The sequence below is a fragment of the Phacochoerus africanus genome, chromosome 2, assembly GCF_016906955.1.
Source record: "Phacochoerus africanus isolate WHEZ1 chromosome 2, ROS_Pafr_v1, whole genome shotgun sequence".
Lineage (NCBI taxonomy): Eukaryota > Metazoa > Chordata > Mammalia > Artiodactyla > Suidae > Phacochoerus > Phacochoerus africanus.
In genome coordinates, this window is record NC_062545.1 from 257,010,285 (window position 1) to 257,034,729 (window position 24,445).

Consider the following 24,445-nt stretch of genomic DNA (forward strand, 5'->3'; position numbering starts at 1 on the left):
CTCTGTAATGAAAGGATGGCAACTGACGCATGAGCAGATGGACAGACAAGGGAACAGAGTAGAAATAGGTCCAAGGACACATAGAAACGCAGTGTACAATAAAGGAGGCATTGCAAATCACTGTGGCAAAGATCGGCTCTTTAATATACAGCTCTTGGAAAACTATGCAGCCATTTGGAAAGAGATGAAAATTGGATCCATGTCTTATACTCTATGCAAGAATAGATCAGACACGCATTGAGTTCAGAGCCAGTGTGCTGATCAGAGATTTTGGTTTGCTTTTTTTTTTTTTTTTTTTGGTCTTTTTTGCCTTTTCTAGGGCTGCACCCGTGGCATGTGGAAGTTCCCAGGCTAGGGGTCTAATTGGAGCTGTAGCTGCCACCCTACACCACAGCCACAGCAACTCGAGATCCGAGCCACATCTTCGACCTACACCACAGCTCACAGCAACGCAGGATCCTTAACCCACAGAGCGAGGCCAGGGATAGAATCCGCAACCTCATGGTTCCTAGTCGGTGGGATTTATTAACCACTGAGACACGACGGGAACTCCTGATCAGAGATTTTAAAAGAAAAATGTATTTACAAGTATTAAAATAAAAAATGGGTAAAATACTTTATCTAAAAAAGGTTTTCTAAAGAGATCTCTGAGTTCCCATTGTGGCTCAGCAGAAACGAATCCTGCTAGTATCCATGAGGACGAAGGTTCGATCCCCGGGCTCACTCAGTAGGTTAAGGATCCAGCATTGCTGTGAGCTGTGGTGTAGGGTGCAGACATGGCTCGGGTCCCATGTTGCTGTGGCTGTGGTGTAGGCCAGTGGCTACAGCTCCAATTCGACCTCTTGCCTGGGAACCTCTATATGCCGCGGGCGTGGCCCTAAAAAGAGAAAAAATAAAAATAAAAAAATTAAAGAAACCTCAGATTCAACAGAAGAATGAACTGGTAATTAAACTAAATGATGATACAAAACTTGCACTTTGAAAAAAAAAAAAAAAACTCTAAGCAAAGTTGAAAGAAAATGACAACCCAGGAAAAAAACATTTGTAATATATACCACAGATAAAAAGAGCTAGTAAGCCCTAATACATAAAGAATTCTTAAATTTTAGGGGTAAAAGTCCAAAATTTGGACAACAAAAGGGTAATAAAAGGTAAATCAGGAGTTCCCGTCATGGCTCAGTGGTTAATGAATCTGACTAGGAACCATGAGGTGGTGGGTTTGATCCCTGGTCTTGCTCAGTGGGTTAAGGATCTGGCGTTGCCGTGAGCTGTGGTGTAGGTTGCAGACGCAGCTCGGATCCTGCGTTGCTGTGGCTCTGGTGTAGGCTGGTGGCTATGGCTCTGATTCGACCCCTAGCCTGGGAACCTCCACATGCCGAAGGAGTAGTCCTAGAAAACACAAAAAGACAAAAAAAAAAAGTAAATCAAGTTACAAAAAGACATAAAAATAGTCCATAAACATATTAAAAGATGTTTAACTTCACTCATAATAAGGAAAGTGGAAATAAAGCTGTATCAAGATTTCTCACCTATCAGATTGGAAACAATTAAAAACATGACAGCACCTGTCAGGCATGTTCGGACACGGTTGGTGGGAGTCAGGATGGAACAACACTTATGCAGTGAAACTGCACTCCTGAGCAAACTACCTGGGTATTTATCCTTTGATGCAGAAATCCCACTTCTAGAAATTTACCCTGAAGACACACTGCCAAAAATAAGAAAATACATACGCACACAATTACTCACTGGAACACAGTTTGTACTTACAAAATAATGAAAGCAGTCCACATACGCAGGCAGAGGAGACTGGCTGAAAGTATGGCAGAGCCACATGGTGGAGTGTTACGCAGCTGAATGACAAAGATTTCTGTGCACTGACACATAGTGATTTCTAGGATATTAACTGCTTAAAAATTGAGTGAAAAACAATATATATCACATACACCTTACAGTTTTGTATAAGAAAGGAGAGAAAACATATACATATATCTGCTTATTTTTGCAAAAAGAAACAGACATAAGCCAGAAATGAGCTTATTTAGTTGTCCTGCAAGGAATGGGGAGAGGGAGTGGGTAGACAGGATGTGGGGGAGAAGTAACCCTCCAAGTATGTCTTTTTGGTGTAGTTTTGATGGTTTTGTTACTCAAAAAGTAAAATTAAATCAATAAAGATGCAGGGAAACCCTACCGAATGCCAGCAGATATAAGGGAACCCATTTCAAATGAATAACAGAACTAAGGTGAAGGAGAGAAAGGACGTGACCCAAGGAACACAGTCCTATGACTCTAAACCCTCAGTTGACGGAGAAAATAAACTGCTAACAAATCAGAAATGCAACTCCTTAGGTTTGTTTCCCAGTGGTATGTACATGGCAATTGTGAAACTCCTTTTGTGTCTTTCAAGATTGGGCAAATGAGTAAATATACTGAATCATCTAGATGAGAACAAAGTACCACCCAAAGGCCAGCATTATGCTAGGTGCTAGGAACACAGTACATGCCGTACTGTATTAGTTCCCTATGGCTGCTATGCCAAATTACCAACCACAAACTTGGTGACTTAAAAGGACATACATTTATTATCTTATAAATTTCTGGAGGTCAGAAATCCAGCATGGGGTGGTGCAGCAGGTTAAGGATCTGGTGTGGTCGCTGCAGCAGCCTGGGTCACTGCTGTAGTGAGGGTTTGATCCCTGGCCCAGGAACTTCCATGTGCTGTGGGTGTGGCAAAAGAAAAAAAGAAAGGAAGGAAGGGAGGGATAGAGAAAGAGGAGGGAAGGAAGGAAGGAAGGAAGGAAGGAAGGAAGGAAGGAAGGAAGGAAGGAAGGAAGGAAAAAGAAAGATTCTGCATAGGTCTCACTGGACTAAGACCACAATGTCAGCAGGGCTGAGTTCTCTTCTGGAGGCTCTAGCACACACTCCATTGCTTTGTCTTTTCCAAGTTTCTAGAGGCCACCCACATTCCTTAGCTGGTGGCCCCATTGCCATTCAAAGCGAGTATTTGGGGAGCCAAATCCTTCTCATACAACCATCTCTCTGGTTCTCTCTTCTGAGTCTCTCCTCCACTTTTAAGACCCATTGGGATTACACTGGCCCACCTGGATAGCCCCGAATCATCTCTCCAACTCAAAGTCAGTTAATTAGCAACCTTAATCCCATCTGTAATCTTACCTCCCCTTTGTCATATAACCTAACATATTCACAGGGTCTGGGAGTTAGGATGTAGACATCTTTGGGGCTCATTATCCTGTCTACCACATGGATGGTTCTCAAAACATGGGGGCACCCATGGTTAGCTAAAGAGAACTGAACACTAAAAGGCAGCCACCACCCCACCTGGGGGAGGAGGTATTAACAGAGCATCTAGCACTCTGCCAGCTGAGGTGGACCTGGGTTCAGATTTGCTAAGAAATACTTGACAAAACGGTGCAAAAACCTTTGCAACTCTACTTTTAGGAATTAACCCCAAGAAATCATTACAGTTATGAAAAAAAGGTCACAAAAATAACTTGGACCCTCTCTTTTTTATGGCCATGACTGTGGCATGTAGAAGTTCAGGGCCAAGGATCAAACCGACACCACAGCCGTGACCTGAGTCGTAGCAGTGACAATGCGGGACCCTTAACTGCTAGGCCGCTGGGGAACTCCTGGACCCTCTCTTAAATGTCTACGAACACCATGTGGCATACCCATCCAGTGATACTGTAAAGTCATTAAAAAATGTTATAGAATGTTTGACATATAATGACTTTTTCCAATTAAACGTTAAAAAATTATAAAACCAATATAAGCACATAGGAGAAATAGGCAAACAGTAAAAAATGGGTATATACAAAAACTATAAAAATCTTGCCCCCCCCCAAAGCTCCTTTCCCCTAAAAATACATCTTGGGCCCCCAGGCTATTGAAGGCAGAGGCTCCAGGACCAACACTAGGCGTAACCACATACACATATACATTTATACATCCAGATGCATACGCATATACAATGGCATGCTACTCAGCCATCAAAAAGGATGGAAATTTTGCCATTTGCAGCAATGTGGATGGACTTGGAAGGCATTATGCTAAGCGAAATAAGTCAGACAGAGAAAGACAGGTACTGTACGATATCACTTACATGTGGAATCTAAAAAATACAAGAAGCTAGTGAACAGAACAAAAAAGAAGACTTATAGAGAACAAACTGTGGGGAGAAGGGTAATATAGGGGTTGGGGAATGGGAGGGACAACTTATTAGGTATAAGATAGGCTCAAGGATAGACTGTACCACATGGGGAATACAGTCAGTATTTTGTAGTAACTGTAAATGGAGTTAACTCTAAAAATTATATAATGTTTTGAAAAAAAGTAACCCCCATTAACAGTTTCTTGGGCGTCCTTCCAGGAACCTTCTTCACGTACATAAGTATGTACAAAAAACTATATTTCTCTTCTTTAAAACAAGTGGGGGAAAAAAGGGAGTTCCCATTGTGGCTCAGAGGTAATGAACCCCGACTAGTATCCATGAGGATGCGGGTTCAATCCCTGGCCTCCCTCAGTGGGTTAAGTATCTGGCATTGCCATGAGCTTTGGTGTAGTTCTCAGACGCAGCTCTGATCCCACGTTGCTGTGGCTGTAGCACAGGCCTGCAGCTATAGCTTTGGTTCAACCCCTAGCCTGGGAACTTCCATATGCCACAGATGCGGGCCTAAAAAGCCTAAATAAATAAATAAGGAGTTCCTGTCGTGGCACAGCAGAAACAAATCTGACTAGGAAACCATGAGGTTGAGGGTTCACTCCCTGGCCTCTCTCTGTGGGTTAAGGATCCAGCGTTGCCGTGATCTATGGTGTAGGTTGCAGACACAGCTCAGATCTGGCGTTGCTGTGGCTGTGGAATAGGTCGCAGACATGGCTTGGATCCTGCATTGCTGTGGCTGTGGTGTAGGCCGGCAGCTGTAGCTCCGATTAGACCCCTGGCCAGGGAACCTCCATATGCCAAAAGTACGGCCCTAAAAAGAAAATAAATAAATAAATAAATAAGTAAAAACAAATGGAGTCACATAACATCACTCTGTATCTTAATATTTTGCAAAGGTCTTTATGCAGTGGAAGGATGTCATGGAGGATGGGGGAAGCAAATATTCTGATCCCAACTTTGCTAAACTATTTTTGTCCATATCATATTCCAGGTAAGCATCGCGCTCTGGAAGGACAGATGCCAAAACTGCTGCATGAGTATTCGCTTAGTGTAGGGTTTTCTACATCTTCTACAGTGGACATGCTTTACTTTCGAATTCGGGTTGTTTCACGTTATCTTAAAATCGGTCCATCTAATGTGGTCTTCAAGTGTGTTACACAGCCTGGGAAGGAATAGGCCAAAATGTTCACAGGACTTGCCTTGAGTGGTGAACTCTGGCCATTTTAATTTCAAGCACTTTACTCATTTTCTGTGCTTTCCTGACTGCACATGGAGACTATATTCTTAAGGGGAAAAGAAGTATGAATCCTAAAAAAAAAAAAGGTAAAAAAATTGGTGGAGGGCATGAGCTAATACTAACAGCTCCCTTGACATGTGGGGGTCTGGGGAAAATGAGCCTGGACCCTTGGCAGAGCTCCTGCGCCACCCTGGAGAAGACTCGTTTTGACACCATCCAGCCCAATCTCTGTCTCTTAGTAATTTGCGATAAGTCATTCTTGTCCCCCACTGGGCTCAGCAGTTTGCTGGCACAGATAGCTGGGAGGCGATTTAAGCTCTTCTGGAAAGATCCTCTGAGGCTTCTCTCATTTGTTGCTCCTTTTAAAATCTTATTTCAATAGGAAACAACTAAACTCCTGATTTCAAGAGAATGGTTGGGTAAATTATAATTCAGCCAGAAGATGGAGTATTAAGATGCAGTTCTTAAAATTGTACTTATGTGCAGTTTTTAATTACAGGGGAAAACACAACTGCAAATACGGGATGCAAAACAGTATATACTGTATAATATCAATCGTGCAAAAACGTTCAAAGAAAAGAATAAAAGAACCTGCATCAAGGTGCTAAGAGATGGAAACAACCCAAAGGTCCATCAACTCACAAATGGATAAACAAAATGTGGTACCGCCGCACAATCGAGTATTATTTTGCTAGAAAAAGGAATTTACTGATACTTGGTACGACATAATGCTAAGAGAAACAAGCCAGACCCCAAGGCCACGTATTCTGATTCACTGACATAAAATGTTCCAAACAGGCAAATCTACAGAGACAGAAATGGGGAGTGATTGTTTAAAAGGTCTAGGAAATTTGGGGGGAGGGCGTGATGGAAATGTGAAGTTAGATGGTGGGGAGGGGTGTGCAGTACTATGAATGTAATACTCTGATCTGTACACTTTGGAGGGGTGAATTTCATGGTGTGTGGACTGTATCTTAAAAAATAAAAGGAGTTAACAAAGGTTGTCTTTGGAAGGTAGGATGTCTGGGTTCTGCTGCTTTTGCATGTGTTTGGGCGTGTATTATGTATTAAATATACTGATTTAATGACTGGGAGAAAAATAAGCTGAGCAGAAACAAAGTTCCCCAAAGAGTGTGGGTTAGCAGCTCCAGGGCACAGCCCCACCCAGGTCACTGGACTCCCCAACCTCTGAAAGCTCTGGCCTCCCTCAATCTGCCTTACAGCAAACAGCTCCATGGTCCTAGAGATAATGCAACCAATCCAAGCGCTACGTGTCACGCTAGGGCTTGTCCAGCATCCATGAGATCTGGGAGAAGCCAGGGTCTCTTTCCCCACCCTGTGCCCTCTCACCCCACCTCTTTTCTCAGTCAGCCCCCAGGTTCCCCTTAGCACCTCTTTTCTCAGACAACCCCCAGTCCATGCCTCTAAGCCTTTGCTCCTGCTGGTCCCTCCCTGAAGATCTGTTCTTGCACTTCTCTGCTCGGCACAATGGCCCACAGGGGAAGGGTTAAAGGAGCAAATCTATGCCAAGTGCCTGCACATAGCAGGTCCTATGTGTAGTATTGGTATTAAAATGGTCCCTAAGACAAATTAAAAAAAAAAAAAAGAAAGAAAGAAAGAAAAAGAAAAGGAGTTCCCGTTGTGGCGCAGCGGTTAACGAATCCGACTAGGAACCATGAGGTGGCGGGTTCGGTCCCTGCCTTTGCTCAGTGGGTTAATGATCCGGCGTTGCTGTGAGCTGTGGTGTAGGTTGCAGACTCGGCTTGGATCCCGAGTTGCTGTGGCTCTGGTGTAGGCCGGTGGCTACAGCTCCGATTGGACCCCTAGCCTAGGAAATTCCATGTGCTGCAAAAAGACAAAAAGACCAAAAAAAAAAAAAAAGGTCCCCAGTCTGCTCTTTACTGCTCCCTCTGCTTCCACAGACTGAGATTTGAGAGCACTATCTGCGGTCCAGCACGATCAACAACCTGGGAGCTTAGGAGAAACGCAGACTCGAAGTCTCATCGGCTCTCCTCTAACCCTGCCCACCCCTCCTCAGGAGGTGTTGTAGGGGGATGTGTCCCTTGAAAAAGTTCTGTCCTGGTCAATCCAATGACTGGTATCCACAGAAGAGGAAGGAGAGGGAGATGTGAGACCAGAGTGATGCAGGGAAGAAGACCGAGTGAACGTGGAGGCAGACCATGGAGTTTTGCTGCCACAAGCCAGGGACCACCAGGAACACCAGGAGCTAGCAAAAACAAAGACAGATTTCCTCTAGAACCTTTGGAGGGAGTGGGACCCTGTAGACACCTTGATTTGTGGAGAATAAATTTACATTGTTTTTTGTTTTGTCTTTTTTCCTTTTCTTGGGCCGCTCCCTCGGCATATGGAGGTCCCAGGCTAGGGGTCTAATTGGAGCTGTAGCTGCCAGCCTACACCAGAGTCACAGCAACACGGGATCCGAGCCGCGTCTGTGACCTACACCACAGCTCACAGCAACACCGGATCCTTAACCCACTGAGCAAGGCCAGGGATCGAACCTGCAACCTCATGGTTCCTAGTCGGATTCGTTAACCACTGCACCACGACAGGAACTCCGAATTTACATTGTTTTAAAGGTACTACGGTTGTGACGACCATTTGTTACAACAGCCCTAGGAAACCTATGCAGGGAGCAATAGTTATTCCCCCACCCCTGGAACCTGCCTTCTGAGGCTGAGTCAGAAATAGAATATAGCTCTACCTGCCTCTCTCCTAGAACTGGTGCCCTCAGGACCTCCTTCTGAGCCACCACACTTAGAAGAAGGTCAAGCTAGCTCTGTGAGGAGACATCCCGGGGAGGCCATATGCAGGGAAGAGCCGGGCCCCCAGCCAGCAGCCAACACCAGCCTCCAGACAGGAGACAAAATGAGCCTCCCGATGGCTCCAGTGTCCAGACAGAGACTTCCAGCTGCAGCCTGAGGCGTCAGGGGGCAGTGACAGGCCGCCCTGCTGTGCCCTGGACACCTCCTGACCCGCAAGGCTGAGCAGAATCTGTGGCTACTGCCCACCTCTTGGTGTTGGGAGTTTGTGCAGTCATGATAATTGCAGCACTTGCTGAATCATAATCTGCACCTGACAAGATCCCAGACGATTCCTATGCAAGGCCAAGTGCCTGAAGCACAGCCCAGCATGGTTACTGACCTCTCTCGAAGCCCATCACGTGTGCCCTATCCCACAGCAGGGGCTGAGGAAATGCTCGCTGGCCACTGCTTCCCTTATCAAACGGGAGAACAGGCCGGCCTCAGATCCAGCAAACCATGCACGTCCTCGACGCCAAGGGCATTGAACTTGGCACAGCCACATGTGGAGCCAGAGGGCAAATGATGACCCTCGTGTGCTGGTCCGCGGCCTCGCAGCAACGGAGCCCCTTGCCTCGGCCACTTGGGAGATGAGAAGGAAAGGCAGCCCCTACTGACCGCCTTCTTCGTGGGGACAGCACAGTTCACAGGGGCTGTGGGCACCTGAGTGAACGCTTTCACTTTTCCCCAGGGCAAGACACAGCTGGGCTCCTGCTCCCAGTGGCCTCCCTGCAGAAACTAAGTGTTACTCTTTTCAGCAGTAGCCTGCCTGGGAGCAATTACTACCCTAGCAAGGGCCCCTGTAAAAACCAGGAGGTAGGACGAAGCAACTTGAACGTTTGCACTTTATGATATCCGCATTCAGAGGCCAGTTCACAGACCCGGCAGAGAGAGCGGGCTATGAAAGGACTAAGGACGTGACACAGTTGGGGGGGAAGAGGCTAAAACTGTTGCCCAGCATGCGCTGGGATTCTCAGGAAAAGAAATTACCATCAGGCTTCTCGACAAAGATGTTCATCATCAGTGCAGATGCATCGGCTACCTGAGAGTCTCAGATGCCATCAAGGACCAGACCAGGCTCGTGTGGATACTGAAGATCGCTCACACACCCAGAGCTACCGTGTCGGGGGAGCTCGTCCTGTGCCAGGCACGGGGGCTGTTCCTGCATTAGCTTATTGCATCCTGACAATACGGTACCTGGGACACAGAGTGGTGGTGCTGGTATGGTTATTTTTATTATTTTTAAAGAGCCTGGAATCCACAGGAAGCACAACTCCTCCCCCACAGTCCCTGGAAGGGAAGCAAGATGCCTACTCAGAGGCTCATAGCTTGGGGACCCCTGCCCAGGAGAGAGGGGTGGACACTGCACCTCGGGAGAGGGAGAGGCAGCCCCAGGAAAAGGTTCAGCCGAGAAGGCCCTGTTCCAGCAAGGGGCCGGGAGGGAGGCAAGGCCAGTCCTCCAAGCTGGAGCTTGGCAATGCTGTGAAAGCTGTTTTCCTATCTCTTGCTGAAAGAGCCGGGGGATTTGCAAGGCCCCAGGCAATCAGGGGCTGCTCTGCCGTGATTCCTCGCAAGCAGGCTCTGTGCAGGGCCAGGGCTGGCGGGCCAGGGAGGAATTGAAGGGAACAGGCTGGTTTACTCTGTCCTGGAGGGGCAACGCCAGACTGAGCCTTCACCAGAAGGCAGGCCCCTCCGTGGAAACCGCATGGCTGGGTGAAGGAGCAGAGACCCAGAGGCCTGCGACCTTGACCAGCCCCTTCCTGGCACATGACCTTGGGCCAGTCACTTCCACTTTATGAGCCTCAGTTTTCTCACCCACAAACAGAAGCAATGCTATTTACCTTATGGGTTATGCTGAAAACCAGAAATAATTGTTTTTAAGTCAGTGTATTTGAGTACTTTCATCTGTCTTAACACGCTTTATAGAAATTCTCTGGCTACATCCTCACAGTTTCTAAACATATTATTTTCCCAGCGCTACACGTGGGGAACCAGAGTCCAGGGAGAGAGCCATACAGTTGGTAATTTTGACTCCCAAGTGTCTGCATCCAGCCACCATGTGACACTGCTTGGTCATGACTCACAGTGCTGGGCACACAGTAGGTATGAGAGGTGGTTGTCACTGCTATTATTGTTAGTTTTCCCCAAAATAAAACTTTCTTGCTGAAGTACAGGTTTAGTCATAGATTCTTATTTGAATAATCTTAAAAGTTGATCGAGGCCCGTGCTCTCTCATGTGGAGATGGCAAACATCCAATCATCTGGGCCCCAGGCCCCCTCCCTGCCCACAGCAGACACCACTATAAGAGGCGGAGCTTAGCTCAGTGTTCTTTCTGCAGAACCCAGTTGCACACTTCTGCAGCCTCACTAATGAAATGGCACTGGCGCAAAGATTATTTGCTGTCCTTGGGAGTGGAAAGAGCGCTGGATGTGGTGGCACAGAAACGTGGACAAAGCCTTTCTCAATGTAAAATTTTCAAAACCATGTTACCACTCTGAGTCATTCTGACTTCTGTGCTCAGCCATCCAGCTGGCTGCAGAGGTGAGCCCTATATTTGAATATGATTTCTCTATTTATTGGTGTGTATGTGTGTGTGTGTGTGTGTGTGTGTGTGTATTCTGTTCTTGTTTGTAAATGAGTCCATACTGATACCTCTGATGAGTTCAGCACCACAGGGTTTATTCTATTTTCTATTTTCCCCTTTCCTTCCTTGGAACTTTCTCTGAGAGTGAGGAACCTGGCTCTGCCTGTCTAAAACACTTTAAACAAATGAAGCAGTTTCAGAATTCCTAATCCATATCCCTCTGAGAAAAAGAAATTTTCCAACTGAAGCACAGTATCTACACACAGTTCTCCTGTCTTTGTCTTATAGTATCTGTTGAAACAACATCTTCCAAAAATCACTAAGTCAGCCCCTTCCTCCTCCATCCCCTGTCAGAGTGGTTACAGGAAGCATCTGTAATCCCGTTAGATTCTTTGTCTTCCTTTGGCTCAGTCTGCACTCTATCTATCTATCTCCCCACAACCGAGTTGATTTTTTTTTTAAAAAATTATATACAGAAAAATTCACTCTGCATGTACAGCCAAATGGGTTTGGGTTTTTTTTTTTGGTTTTTGGTTTTTTTGTCTTTTTAGAGCTACACCTGTGGCATGTGGAGGTTCCCAGCCAGGGGTCTAATCGGAGCTGTAGCTGCTGGCCTACACCACCGCCACAGCAATGCCAGATCCTCAGCCCACTGAGCGAGGCCAGGGATCGAACCTGCAACCTCATGGTTCCCAGTCAGATTCGTTTCTGCTGCGCCACAACAGGAAAGCCGCCATATAGGTTTTGACCAGTGCCCAGACTCATGCGTCCATCACTACATGAAATCAATTTTCCATACAAAACCATTTCCCAGGTCTTTTGCCTACTTTGAGAGTTTTTAAAAAATACTTCTTCATACAAGTTCTTTGTCAGAAAGGTGACTGGGAAATATGACTTCTCCACGTCTGTGGTATGTCTTTTCATTCTCTTAAAACTGTCTTTAGCAGAGCAGAGCTACTGATTTTCATTGAGTCCATTTTGTCAATTTTTTTTCTCCTACGGGCTTTTCTTTTTTGGTGTCATATCTAAAAAGGTTTTGCCTGACACAAGGTTGCACAGATTTTCTTCTGTGTATTCCTGTAGAAGTAGTGCAGTTTTATAATTTACTTTTAGGTCTATGTCCTATATTTTGCAAGGCGTGAGGTTAAGGTTGAAGTTCACTTGTGTTTGTGTGCATGTCGCTGTCCAATTGCTCCAACACCATTTGTTGAGAGGACTATCCTTTCGTCATTGAATTATCACTGTGCTTTTTGTCAACAGTCAGGTGAGTATGTTTGAGTGGGGTTACTTTTGGACTCTCTGCTGCACTGATCTATGTGTCTATGCTTTCACTAATACCACACCATCTTCTCTACTGGAGTTTTATAGTAAATTTTTTGGTTTTTGTTGTTTGTTTACTTTTTGCTTTTTAGGGCCTCACGTGGCACATGGAGGTTCCCAGGCTAGGGGTTGAATCCGAGCTACAGCTGCCAGTCTACACTACAGCCACAGCAACATGGGATCTGAGCCGCATCTGCAGCCTACGCCACGGTTCATGGCAACACCGGATCCTTAACTGGCTAAGCAAGGCCAGGGATTGAAACTGCATCCTCATGGATCCTAGTCGGGTTCATGACCACTGAGCCACAAAGGGAACTCCAATATAGTAAATCTTGAAATCACGTGGTAAGTCCTCTAACAGTGCTCTTTCGTTTCAGAATTGTTTTAGCTCCTTTAGTTTCTTTGCTTTCCCTCTACAAAATGAACAATCATGTTGTAAATATCTACAAAAATTCCTGTGGGACTGGAATCGGGATTATGTTGGGTCTAGATCAAATTCGGGAGATTCGATGTCTTAATAATATTGAGTCTTCTTATCCATGGACACAGTAGATATCTCTAGTCGTTTAGGTCTTTTTTGGAGTTTGTAGCATACAAATACTGCACATATTTTGTTACTTATGGCTACACTAAACTGTATTGTTTTTATTAATGTTGAATTGCAGCTACGCATTGTTAGCATAGAGAAATGTATTGTCTTTTGTATGCCGACTTTGTATCCCTCCACTTTGTGAAGCTTATTTATTAGTTCTAGGAGCTTTTTTGTAGATTCTTTGGAATATTCTTTGCAGATGACCAGTCTCTGTACATAGAGTTTTTATTTCTTCTTTTCAGATTTGTATGCCTTTTCTTTCTTTCTGTTGACTAATTGCACCAACAACTTCTAGTATAATACTGAATAGGAGTGGTGAGAAAAGGCATGTCCGCCTTATTCCAATCTTAGAGGAAACCATTTGGTTTTTCACCGTTAACTATGTTACCTATAAGTTTGTGAAGATGCCCTTCATCAAGTTAAGGAATTTCCTTTTGATTACTATTTTGATTAAAGTTTTTATCATAAATATATATTGATTTTGTTTGTTTGTTTTTTGCTTTTTAGGGCTGTACCCGTCGCATATGGAGGTTCCCAGGCTAGGGGTCCAATTGGAGCTACAGCTGCAGGCCCATGCCATAGCCACAGCAACACCAGATCCGAGCCGCATCTGCCGCCTACACCACAGCTCACAGCAACGCTAGATCCTTATCCCACTGAGCAAGGCCAGGGATCGAACCTGCAACCTCATGGTTCCTAGTTGGATTCGTTTCCACTGCGCCACAAGGGGAACTCTGTTAAATGCTTTTTTTTGATCATGTGATTTTCCTCAGTAGCATTGCTTTTCAAATGTTAAACGAGCCTTGCATTCCTTGGATAAAACCCACTTGGTTGCAGTATACTATCCTTTTCATAGATTTGCTGGATTTGCTCTGCTACAATTTTGTTGAGGATTTTCACATCTATGTTCATGAAGAATAGCGACCTGTAGTTTTCTTTTCTTGAAATGTGTTTGTTTGCTCTTTGTATTTTATAATGCTGGTCTCATAAAATGAGTTGGAAAATAATCTCTCATCTTATTTCCAGGAAGAGATTATGTAATATTTCTTAACTATCTGGAAGAGTTCATTAGTGGAAGCATCTGGACAGTTTTTAACTAAAAATTCAATTTCTCTGACAACATATGTAGAACTTTCAGGTTATCTATTTTTCTTTCTTGAGTGTTAATGGTTTGTGTCTTTCAAAAACTTGGTTTATTCATCTAAGTTGTAGAATCTATAGGCAGGGAGTTGCATGTAACATGTCCTTATTATCTAAGTTTTTTCTTACTGTTAAGAATTATATCGGAGTTCCCGTGGTGGTGCAGTGGTTAAAGAATCCAACTAGGAACCATGAGGTTGCGGGTTCGATCCCTGCCCTTGCTCAGTGGGTTAAAGATCCGGCGTTGCCGTGAGCTGTGGTGTAGGTCGCAGACGCGGCTCGGATCCCGAGTTGCTGTGGCTCTGGCGTAGGCTGGTGGCTACAGCTCCGATTCGACCCCTAGCCTGGGAACCTCCATCTGCAGTGGGAGCAGCCCAAGAAATGGCAAAAAGACCAAAAAAAAAAAAGAATTATATAAATATAAATATAATTTTTTCACCTTCATTAGGACCGCTGTAAAATCAACCATAATCACAGATAAAATATTTTTAAAGGCTCCTTCCTAAATAAATATTATGTAGTAGCCACACCCTTTTCCCACCAAGAATACACAGACTGTGAGCCTTGGGGAATATGCCAGGCTTTCCCTCTCCCAGTAGAACTATTTTGGGGATGCATGAAGACAGAATCAGCAGGAAAAGTTGAACTGCTAGATGATGGAGGGGTTCTGTCTAGGGCTCCATGTGGGGAGTCCAGACACCTGGACCCACCTCTCTTAGGTCCTCAGCCAGTCCTCCTACCTCTGGTCCTCAGTCTCCTCATGTGTAAACTAGGAGGGTTGGAGGCTGGGATCTGTGCTTATGGATGGTTTCCTGCCACCTACCCTCCATCAGGGAAGAGCTAAAGGTGGAACTCCATGTCCATGGGCACCTTTGATGAGCAAACCTCAAAGCGGGCCATAACCACCACTCAGCTTCTTTAACACGAAAGCAGGTATCTCTAGGGGAAAGGGTCTGACTGATTGCTCGGTTCCATCCCAGGTAGGTGTAAAAATCACTAACCCTTAGCAGGATTCATTCCTTCAACAAAAAGGCCAGCTGTGCTGTGTTCAGGCCTGAATGCAAATGAAGCAATGGTCAAGACTGGAGCTTTGGAGTCAAAAAGACCTGGCTTGGACCTGCCTTGGCCACAGCCACTCATTCCTTCATTCCAGGCACCTACTGTGTGCCAGGTAGCACTGTCTTGGGCTGGGAGATGCAGTCTGTAAGGAACACCCAGTCTCTTGGAGTTTCTGTCGTGGCGCAGTGGTTAATGAATCCGACTAGGAACCATGAGGTTGCGGGTTCGGTCCCTGCCCTTGCTCAGTGGGTTAACGATCCGGTGTTGCCGTGAGCTGTGGTGTAGGTTGCAGACGCGGCTCGGATCCCGCGTTGCTGTGGCTCTGGCGTAGGCCAGGGGCTACAGCTCCGATTCGACCCCTAGCCTGGGAACCTCCATGTGCCTCGGGAGCGGCCCAAAGAAATAGCAAGAGACAAAAAAAGAAAAAAGAAAAAAAAAAAAAAGAACACCCAGTCTCTGCCCCAAGCTGCAGGATCTGGGAGAAGAGACAATTATTAACAAATAATCCCAAGTTACAGTAGGACGACAAGTTCCTCACGGAACTGTGGTGAGGGTCAGAGATGACACATGGGAATCCCGCTACTTGGCAGGAGCTCTGTGAAGGATGCTGTCCCAGGCTCAGTCAAGAGAAGACTGGTTGGGAGAACAGACCCTGGCAAATGCCAATTCACAGAGGAGCAGCCCTGCCCAGCTGGTTTCTCCAATTTCGCTGACACACAGCATGGGCTCCGGACAGAGCCCAACTCACACGGCAGGTCTGCAAAGCAGCAGTTCCTCTCCATACCACCGAGACACTGAACCTGCAGCAGACATTCCCTGGCCGGCCCCAAGGCCACAAGCAGAGAGTGGTGACCCCAAGAGTGGAGCATTCAGGGAAACAGAGATCCTGCCCCCAGGGAACCCCAGCCAGGATGGCAACCTGGCTCCCACGAGTAGAAACAAAATGGGCCCCCACCCTGGGAGGGCCTCGATGGTGACGGCCGTGGTGCCAGGCGGGACCAGGTGCAACCACTCTGGGCTTCGGGAGCTTGGTGATTTCTAAGAAGACTAAATGCCCTTTGTTTCCTCTCTCTGCATTCTTTTGCTCTTTGGCCAAGTTAGGGGACTAGGGAGGTTAGGGTTAACCTGGAGCAAAGCACGTGGCCTTCGGAGGGCCTGAAGGGCTAGGGCTGGAGCCCTGTGTGAGCCCGAGCAAGGTACTGTACATTTCTGAGCCTCAGTTGCTTATCTATTAAATGGCACTATCAATGCCCACTGTAGGGCTATTGGGAGGATTAAATGAGTGTGTCCAAAGCATTTAGCACAGTGCCTGATTCATAATAACTGGTTAATAAAGAGCAACTGCTACCATTATTATTATTTTTAAATGCCAGTCAATTCTGGCTGCCCTTAAAGGAACAAACAAGGTTTTATGGCCCATGCTTTGGTGGGGTTTGCTGGAGGCAGGTGCAGAGGAATAAATAAGAGAGGCCTAGAGATAAATGCCAAAGGGGGGGTCAGCCCCTGCCAGGAGGGTGGGGCAGTTCCAAGTTCCACGCAGCTGCCTGCAGGGTAAATGCTGGGAAGCGCCTGACCTCCTCTGAGGAGCTTCTCCTCCCAGCAGTGTTGGCTGGACTCACAGGGACCCTCAGGATCTAAGGGGGCAGCTGGAAGCCAGGCACGAGGAGCACTGTGACCCCAGGGAAGCTCGGTGCAGCTCCAAGGAGCCCTATTTACAAACAAAACCTGTTCTTGGCTCCACCGCCCACACAACCAAGCCCCTTTATTCCATTTCAATATGCCTAATTCCACGGAAAGTGCACTGGCGATAAACAGAATTAATCAGTCCTGGACGCCTCAGTGAATGTAGGCAGGTGTTAGCCTATGAAGGGACCTTGGAGGGGAAAGTAAAATAGTGGCAGGGAATATAAAATGCTTTACTGCAGTGGGATCCGAAGATGCAAAGGACACTTCTGAAGGCAGGCATTTTACGAGCAAATAAAGCCTCTGATTGTCTGCCGCTGAGAAGCAGACTAAAGTAACGGAAAAACTTCTATGGAATATTCTCCCTCTGCCTTGTTTCAAAATGGAAATCGCTTTATTGCTGCTGTTTCCATGATTATAAAAGTAGTATTTGCTCCATTCAGACACCATGGAAGGATGTAAAGAATAAAACGAAAATCATCCATTGCTTTACCACCACGGGATAGCCACTGCTGACATTCCAGCAGGTGTCACGGTAGATGTTTCTCCGGGCATAGTTTTGCATACATAAACAGTACGCATGCGATCCTGATAGACAGCCAGTTTGGCAGCCTGTTTCCCACCTAACAACACACCACAGACATCCTTCCGTATTCATAACTGAAGGTCTCAAGCATCATCTATCGGCGGCTGCATGGTCTTGGGTGCATCACATGCCCTGTGTGATCCGCCTGCCCAGCTGTTCGGGGGCTCACTGTCCAAGCTGGGAGAGCGAAGCCCAGGGCTGGAGGGGACACACCCACCTTCACACGGCTGGTCAGGGCGGGTCCTAGGACTTCTGTTCCCCTCTACACGGGGCAAACCCTGGCTCTGTCAGCCCTGGGTTCAAAGCCCAGCTCTGACATTAGAAATAATTTGGCCTTTTTCTCCATAAGCCTCCATTTCTTCAAGTGTAAGCCGGAGACATTACCATCTACATTATTACTGAGAAGCGGTACAATAGAGTGGTTAAGAATATGGACTTGGAGGAGCTCCCGTCGTGGCTCAGTGGTTAACGAGTCCAACTAGGAACCATGAGGTTGTGAGTTCAATCCCTGGCCTTGCGCAGTGGGTTAAGGATCCAGCGTTGCCGTGAGCTGTGGTGTAGGTTGCAGACGTGGCTCGGATCCTGAGTTGCTGTGGCTCTGGCGTTGGCTGGCGGCTACAGCTCCAATTAGACCCCTGGCCTGGGAACCTCCATATGCCGTGGGAGCAGCCCTAGAAAAGGCAAAAAGACACACACACATACAAAAAAAAAAGAATATAGACTTGGAGCACACAGGTGTGAGTTCAAGTCTAGCACTTCCTACCTTGGGCCAGCTGCTTACCATTGCTCCTGGATCTGCCACCTGTCAAAGGAGGATAAAGACTTCCCTTTTTCACACACTCTTGCAAAAATTAGTAAGACAGTGTGAAGCACTTAGCACAGTACCTGACATAGTAACTACTCAATAAATGGATAACATGAGAACAAAGCTACCACCTGTCAGGAATCAGAGGGGGAGAAAGAGAGAGACAGAGAGAGAGAGATGCTCAATCCTCTCTGGCCAGAACGCAGCATGTCATCTCTCTCACATGCTCCCTCTCTCTTTCTCTTATCGTGGATTCAATAAGAATGTGTTCAAAACCAATAAAGTATAGAACCTGTTCGTACATTTCCAGTCACTGAAGACATGTCGCACAACATCCTCTCTAAGAGGGGCCAGAGGAAAACTTCTCTCAGGTCTCAGAAAGAGGAATAACAAGGCTTCTCCAGCACAGCTGGTCTGTTTTTATCTTATAAATGTCACTGACCCACTTTCCTCTTTGTGTTGGCTGCCAGGAAGCTCAGAGCCAAATCTGTGTGCTCCCTGTAGCTGCATTTGCAGACCCCACACAATGACTACCCTGGGACAGACTCTCACCTTGGCTCTGTCTTTTTCCTCTGCCTCCAGTTTTCTTCCCCCCTGGCTCCTTACTTATTCGTTTTTTTAAAAAATCTTACTCTGTATTCAGAAAATGACTTCGATCTTTTTTGAAATTTGGGGGAAAATAAATGGGATTAAAACTGCATACAAGTTTAACACAATGTGCTAGGCTGAACTGGACTGTATCCTAGAACAGAAAAGGAGCATGAGGGGGAAAACTGATGAACTCTGAACAAAGTCTGTAGTTTGTTTAAAACAGTATCCTACCAATGTTACTTTCTTAGTCTTGACAAATGCACTACGTTATATAAAATGTTAACATTAAAGGAAGCTGAGTGAAAGATAAATGGGTAATCTCTTTGCAACTTTTCAGTAAATCCAAAATACAAAGCATGCTGTGGTTTACTGGGTTACGAACCCAACTCATATCCACGAGGATGCGACTTCAATTCCTGGCCACGCTCAGTGGGTTAAGAATCCAGCATTGCCATGAGCTGTGGTGTAGGTCATAGACGTGGCTCAGATTCTGCATTGCTGTGGCTGTGGCTGGCAGCTGTAGCTCTAATTTGACCCCTAACCTGGAAACTTCCATATGCCACAGGTGTGGCCCTAAAAAACAAAATAAATAAAATAAAATACAAAACAACAAATTTATCTGCATATAGAATTCCATGAGACTGTTTGCTTTAGGAGTCCCAGTGAGGTATCATTTTTACCTGCTGAGAGCAGAGCAAGCTGGAGACCCAGGGAATCTCAGAATCACCTAGACCCAATCCACACTTGTGGGGCATCTACCTGCCCAGCTGGCCTGGTTATAAGCATAGGTCTAAAGCCAGAATCCCGATTCCTGGATGGGAATCCTGGCTTTGCCCCTTACTAGCCATGCATCTCTCTGAGCCTCAGATACTGTGCCTGTAAAACTGGTGACAGAAGAACGGCTTTCCCAAGAGTGTTGTGGGGTTTAGGTCATTTTTATGCCATAAAGTGCTTGGGAAAGGAGCAGATTGCTTCCGTCTGTCTGGACTGAATAACGAAGCACCACAGACCGGGAGCTCATAAACAGCAGACGTTTATACCTTGTAGTTCTGGAGGCTGGGGGTCTCAGGTAGGGGTACTAGTGTGGCAGGGTTCTGGTGAGCACCCTCTTCTGGGGTGCAGACTGCCAGCTTCTCATTGTATCCTCCCAAAGGGGAAAGAGAACTAGGGAGCTCTCCAGGGTCCTTTTTCTCTTCTTTTTTTTTTTTTTTAACCATTTTATTTTACCCATATCTTTGTGTCTTTTAAACACATGTTTGGTAGGCAACAAATTTTAACCAATTTTATTATTAATATTATTTATTTATTTATTTATTTTGTCTTTTTGCCTTTTGGAGGGCTGCACCTGCGGTACATGGAGGTTCCCAGGCCAGGGGTCTAATCAGAGCTGTAGCTGCTGCCCTACACCAGAGCCGTAACAACACAGGATCCGAGCCGCGTCTGCAACCTACACCACAGCTCACAGCAAAACCAGATCCTTTAACCCACTGAGCAAGGCCAGGGATCGAACCCACAACTTCATGGTTCCTAGTCGGATTCGTTAACCACTGCGCCACGACAGGAACTCCCTGGGGTCCTTTTTCTAAGAACATGAATCCTATTCATGAGACTCGACCTTCGTGACCTATTCATCCCCCAAGGCTCCACGTCCTTAAACCATCAGGTTGGGGGTTAGGGTTTCAACGGGTGAATTTGGAAGGAACACATTCAGTCCATAACATAGACACTCAATCCCTTTACCCTTTATTGTTAATGTCACTGTCAGTTTGTCCCTCATTTTATCTTTTCAGTCTTCCTGAGAAAGAGATGCCACATGTTACTATGATCTGGGAAAAGGCAGGGAAGCTCGAGAGGCAGAGGAACTCTCCGAGGTCACACAGCCACTAAAGCTAAAGCAGCAAAGCTGGGATCTGGATCCAATCATTCGGACTCCAGGCCCAGAGTCGCGTTTCCTAAGATGCCCCCCCACCGCCCCGCCCTCGCCACCAGCCGCATCCCAGGTTCTCTGCCGTTCCAGCTTTACCCTCGTGATGTGGCTGGGGCGGGGGGGTTACCCTCATGATGTGGCTAGAGGTGGGGGGGGCAGGCACGGCGGAGCATGGAATCTCCTGCTGCCACTCTGACCTGCGGTGACCCTCCTTGTCCGCATGGAGAATAGCTTCCTCTCCGTCGGTGAGGCACTCAAGGCACTTGGTTAGGAGGACAATCTCATCTCCCGCCTTCTTCCCCCAGCCTCACGTGTGGCTTGCTGCCCACCTAGTCACACACAGTCAAGCCACATGGCTCCTTCAGGCAGACAGCCCTGCAGCCCAACCCTTTACCCATCAACCTCTCTTGTCCCACAGGACCTGGCTCAAATGCCACCTGTACCCAGGGTCACCGCTGCCGTGGCATCCCTGCCATCGGGTTTTTAATCCAAAACACCGTTTATCTAGGTGGTTTGTGTCCTTGTGGGCAGTCTGCTTCACTCACTGTCACCTCCCTCAAAGCTCAGAGCCAGTTCCTGGCTCTCCCCAGCAGGGGATACAGTGTAGCTAGCAGTTAAGACCATGGGCTGGGCAATTAAGACTGTTGGGCTCAAATCTTGCTCTGCAATCCAAGCTGCATGACCTTGGACAAATGTGTTTAACCTCTCCATGCTTCAGTTTCCCCAACTGGAAAATGCAAGTAATAACAACAGCCTACTGGACAGAGTAGCAATGAGGTTCAACGAGACGGTGTGTGTGAAGTCAATCACCAATGCCAGGCACACGGTTAACCCTCTTTAAAATGAGAGCTAACTGCCAGTTGCCCTGGATGAAATGTCAGCCCTGAGGCTGCCCAATGCAACCCCACCCCAGCCCACAGCTTTCTCTCCTCTTCCCTCTCCAGGGACCACTATAAACCCTGAAGTCAGGGCGGTGGCAGGCCATCAGCAGTGTCTGCAAAACAGCAGCCATGAAAGGCTCAGGCTGGCCTGCTGCCCAGCAGCACGTGGGAGGCTGGCCTGCCCTCCTGCTAGGACAACTTGGGATGCAGGAGTTGGGAAGGACGGCTCCTGCTGCTCACTCGGAGCTCTGAAGCAGAATCTGGGGCCGGTCCTGAGGGTGGGTGCCCACTGCTCTGCTGGATGTCCTGTTGAAATCAGCTGCCCAGAGCTCCACACTCAGGTCTCTCCCTCCCTCCCCCGCAGGATGCAGCCCTGCGCCCCATCCCCGCCTCCCAGAGCCAGGGGCCCCTCACCTTGAGCCCGCTGCTTTCTGCTTCCGAGCCCGGGTCCACGCCAGTGACATAAATGCCCAGGCCATACTCAGCTCCCCCTCGGATGGTGAGGCCCAGGGACCGGCCGTCCCCCAGCAACAGGTTCACCTGCGGGAGGGAGAGGAGACAGCGCTCGAGGGAGGGCCTGGGGGACACCATGAACTCCATGGGGCAGCAGGCTGCAGGGCCCTCTCCTGCACCCTGCAGGGCACACCAATTCGGGCTTGCAAGATCCCCTAGAACATTCCTGTTTTGGTCCCAGCTCTGCCTCTGACTAGCTGACCGACCTGGGCAAGGCCTCCCTTCCTGGGTCACAGGGACAAGGGCAGTAAAAGGAATGCGCTGAGGAGATGGCCTCTAGGGACCTCTCGATGCTAACACCCTAGACACTCCAGGTTTTCACGTGTTCTTCACACCACAGGGACCATGGGCTTTCTCGGCCTCCACCGGCCGCCCTTGACTTTCCATGCTTCAATCAGGGGGCCTGTCAGGCCGCGCGGTCTCCCCCCAGCTCCCTCGTCTTCCATCCTCCCTCCTGAGGATCCACGCTGAGTCCAGGGGCTCAGGGCCCCACCACCTGCCACCCCAGGGTCTCCTGTCTTCCCTGGGGGTCTCCTGCCCTGCCATCCATCCTGAGGGGCCACAGCAGTGTTGCTTCAGCAGCCCTTCATTCCACAAACATAGGGTGCACCCACTAGGTGCACACCCAGTGTCAGGTCAGGACCTGGAGCTGTCCTGACAAAGGCCCACCCCCGGGGGCCTCAGGGTCCTGAGGGGCAGAGAGGCCAGCAAACCAGGCACTATTCTCTGTGCACATGATTTACTGATTCTTGAAATGGCCCCATGTGGCTGCCGTGACCATGCCCAGGGTCATGGCTGGGGAAGCTGAAGTGATTCACGTAAGGTCACAAGTCATGGAGTTCTGACTCCAGATCTGAGACTGTGATTTATACTAAGAAACATACATTTTTGGAGTTCCCATTGTGGCACAGTGGTTAACAAATCCAACTAGGAACTATGAGGTTGTGGGTTCGATCTCTGGCCTTGCTCAGTGGTTTAAGGATCCGGCGTTGCCCTGAGCTGTGGTGTAGGTCACAGACGCGGCTCGGATCCTGCGTTACTGTGGCTCTGGCGTAGGCCGGCGGCTACAGCTCCGATATTCAACCCCCAGCCTGGGAACCTCCATATGCCGCGGGAGCGGCCCAAGAAATGGCAAAAAGACAAGGAAAAAAAAAGAAACATATATTTTGTCTTTGCCCCCATTTCCAGCACCGAACTCCAGAAACCTCTGTAAATCCCTCAGTGATAAGTCCATTAGGAGCATCTTTTGTTCTAATGGGGTGACTTTGAGTGGCCTCCTGGAAGGTGGCTGGTCAGCAGAAAGATCAAGCCATAATGAAATGCTTGGAATTTTCAGCCCCACCCCCAGTCTCCAGAGCAGCAAGAGGGGCTGGAAACCAATCATGCCTATGTGAGGAAGCATGGGGTTCTGAGAGCTGCTGGGTGGGTGAATAGGTGGAAACATGGGGAGGGGGCAGACAAGCTCCGCGCCCCCTCCCACACGCCCCACCCTATGCATCTCTTCCATCTGGATGTTCACCTGTATCCTTTATCATATCCATATAATAAACTGGTAAACAGTAAGTAAACTGTTTTCCTGAGTTCTGGGAGTTGCTTCAGCAAATGAATTGAAGCTGAGATGGGCTTGTGGGAACCTCTGAGTTAGAGCTGACTGGTCGCAAGCACAGGTGACAACCTGGACTTACAAGGGGCATCTGAAGTAGAGGCAGCATGGAGGCTGTTCTTTGATCTGTGGGATTGGACACTATCTCTAGGTATGTCCGAATTGAGTTAAATCGTAGGACACCTAGCTGGTGTCACAGAGAACTGCTTAGTAGGAAAAATCTCCACATGTCTGGTGTCAGAAGCATTGTGAGTGTGGCTATAAAGCAGAAACACAGGAGGAGAATGGTCAGTTTTTCTTATGCACCAGACTTCAGATCCAGTCCCAAATCCTCCTCACCTTTCATACCAAACTGGGTCCCAGCCTGAGCCAAAGGGCAGGTCCCACCTGGTCTCTGCGGCTGCTAAAGATGAGCTTGGGGGAGCAGCCGCTGCTGCAGAGGGTCTGACTGCTCAGCCTGGAGTGGGGCCGTGGGACCGAGAAACCGAAAGGACCTGCCCACTTGCTCGTGGGCCAGTGACCCGGGTGGGGAGGGGGGGGCAGTAGGGAATGTTTGAATCCTGCACTTAAATTCAGTTATCATGTAATAAATACTTACTGAGCACTTACGCTGTGCCGGGCGCTGATCCAGGCACTATGGGTGTACCAGCGCATAGAACCAAGAGCCTTACACTGTGGTGGGTAGAGTAGGCCCTATCATTGCCTCCATCTTATAGAAGAGGAGATCGAGGCTCAGAGAGGTTATATAACTTATCCAAGGTCACACAGCGGGCAAGTGGTAGATCCAGGATTTGAATCCTGGCTCCAGTGTCTTCTTACTCTCCCTGCCACATTCACACTCTCCCATCTAACCCCCACATATAGAGACTACCCCTGGATGACAGAGGTGGGAGGAGCAGTTAGCACAGAATGGGAAGCCGG

At 47.7% G+C, this 24,445-nt stretch overlaps 1 protein-coding gene across 4 annotated transcripts in view; it reads right to left on the reverse strand.

The window, feature by feature from the left end:
• WHRN (whirlin) overlaps positions 1 to 24,445 on the reverse strand; it is an 84,278-nt gene that overhangs the window by 32,068 nt on the left and 27,765 nt on the right. For all 4 annotated transcript variants that reach the window (XM_047768245.1, XM_047768244.1, XM_047768243.1 and 1 more), the window contains exon 3: positions 21,823 to 21,948. In XM_047768245.1, coding sequence (XP_047624201.1) covers positions 21,823 to 21,948 — 126 coding nt within the window. The remainder of the gene's footprint in view (positions 1 to 21,822; positions 21,949 to 24,445) is intronic.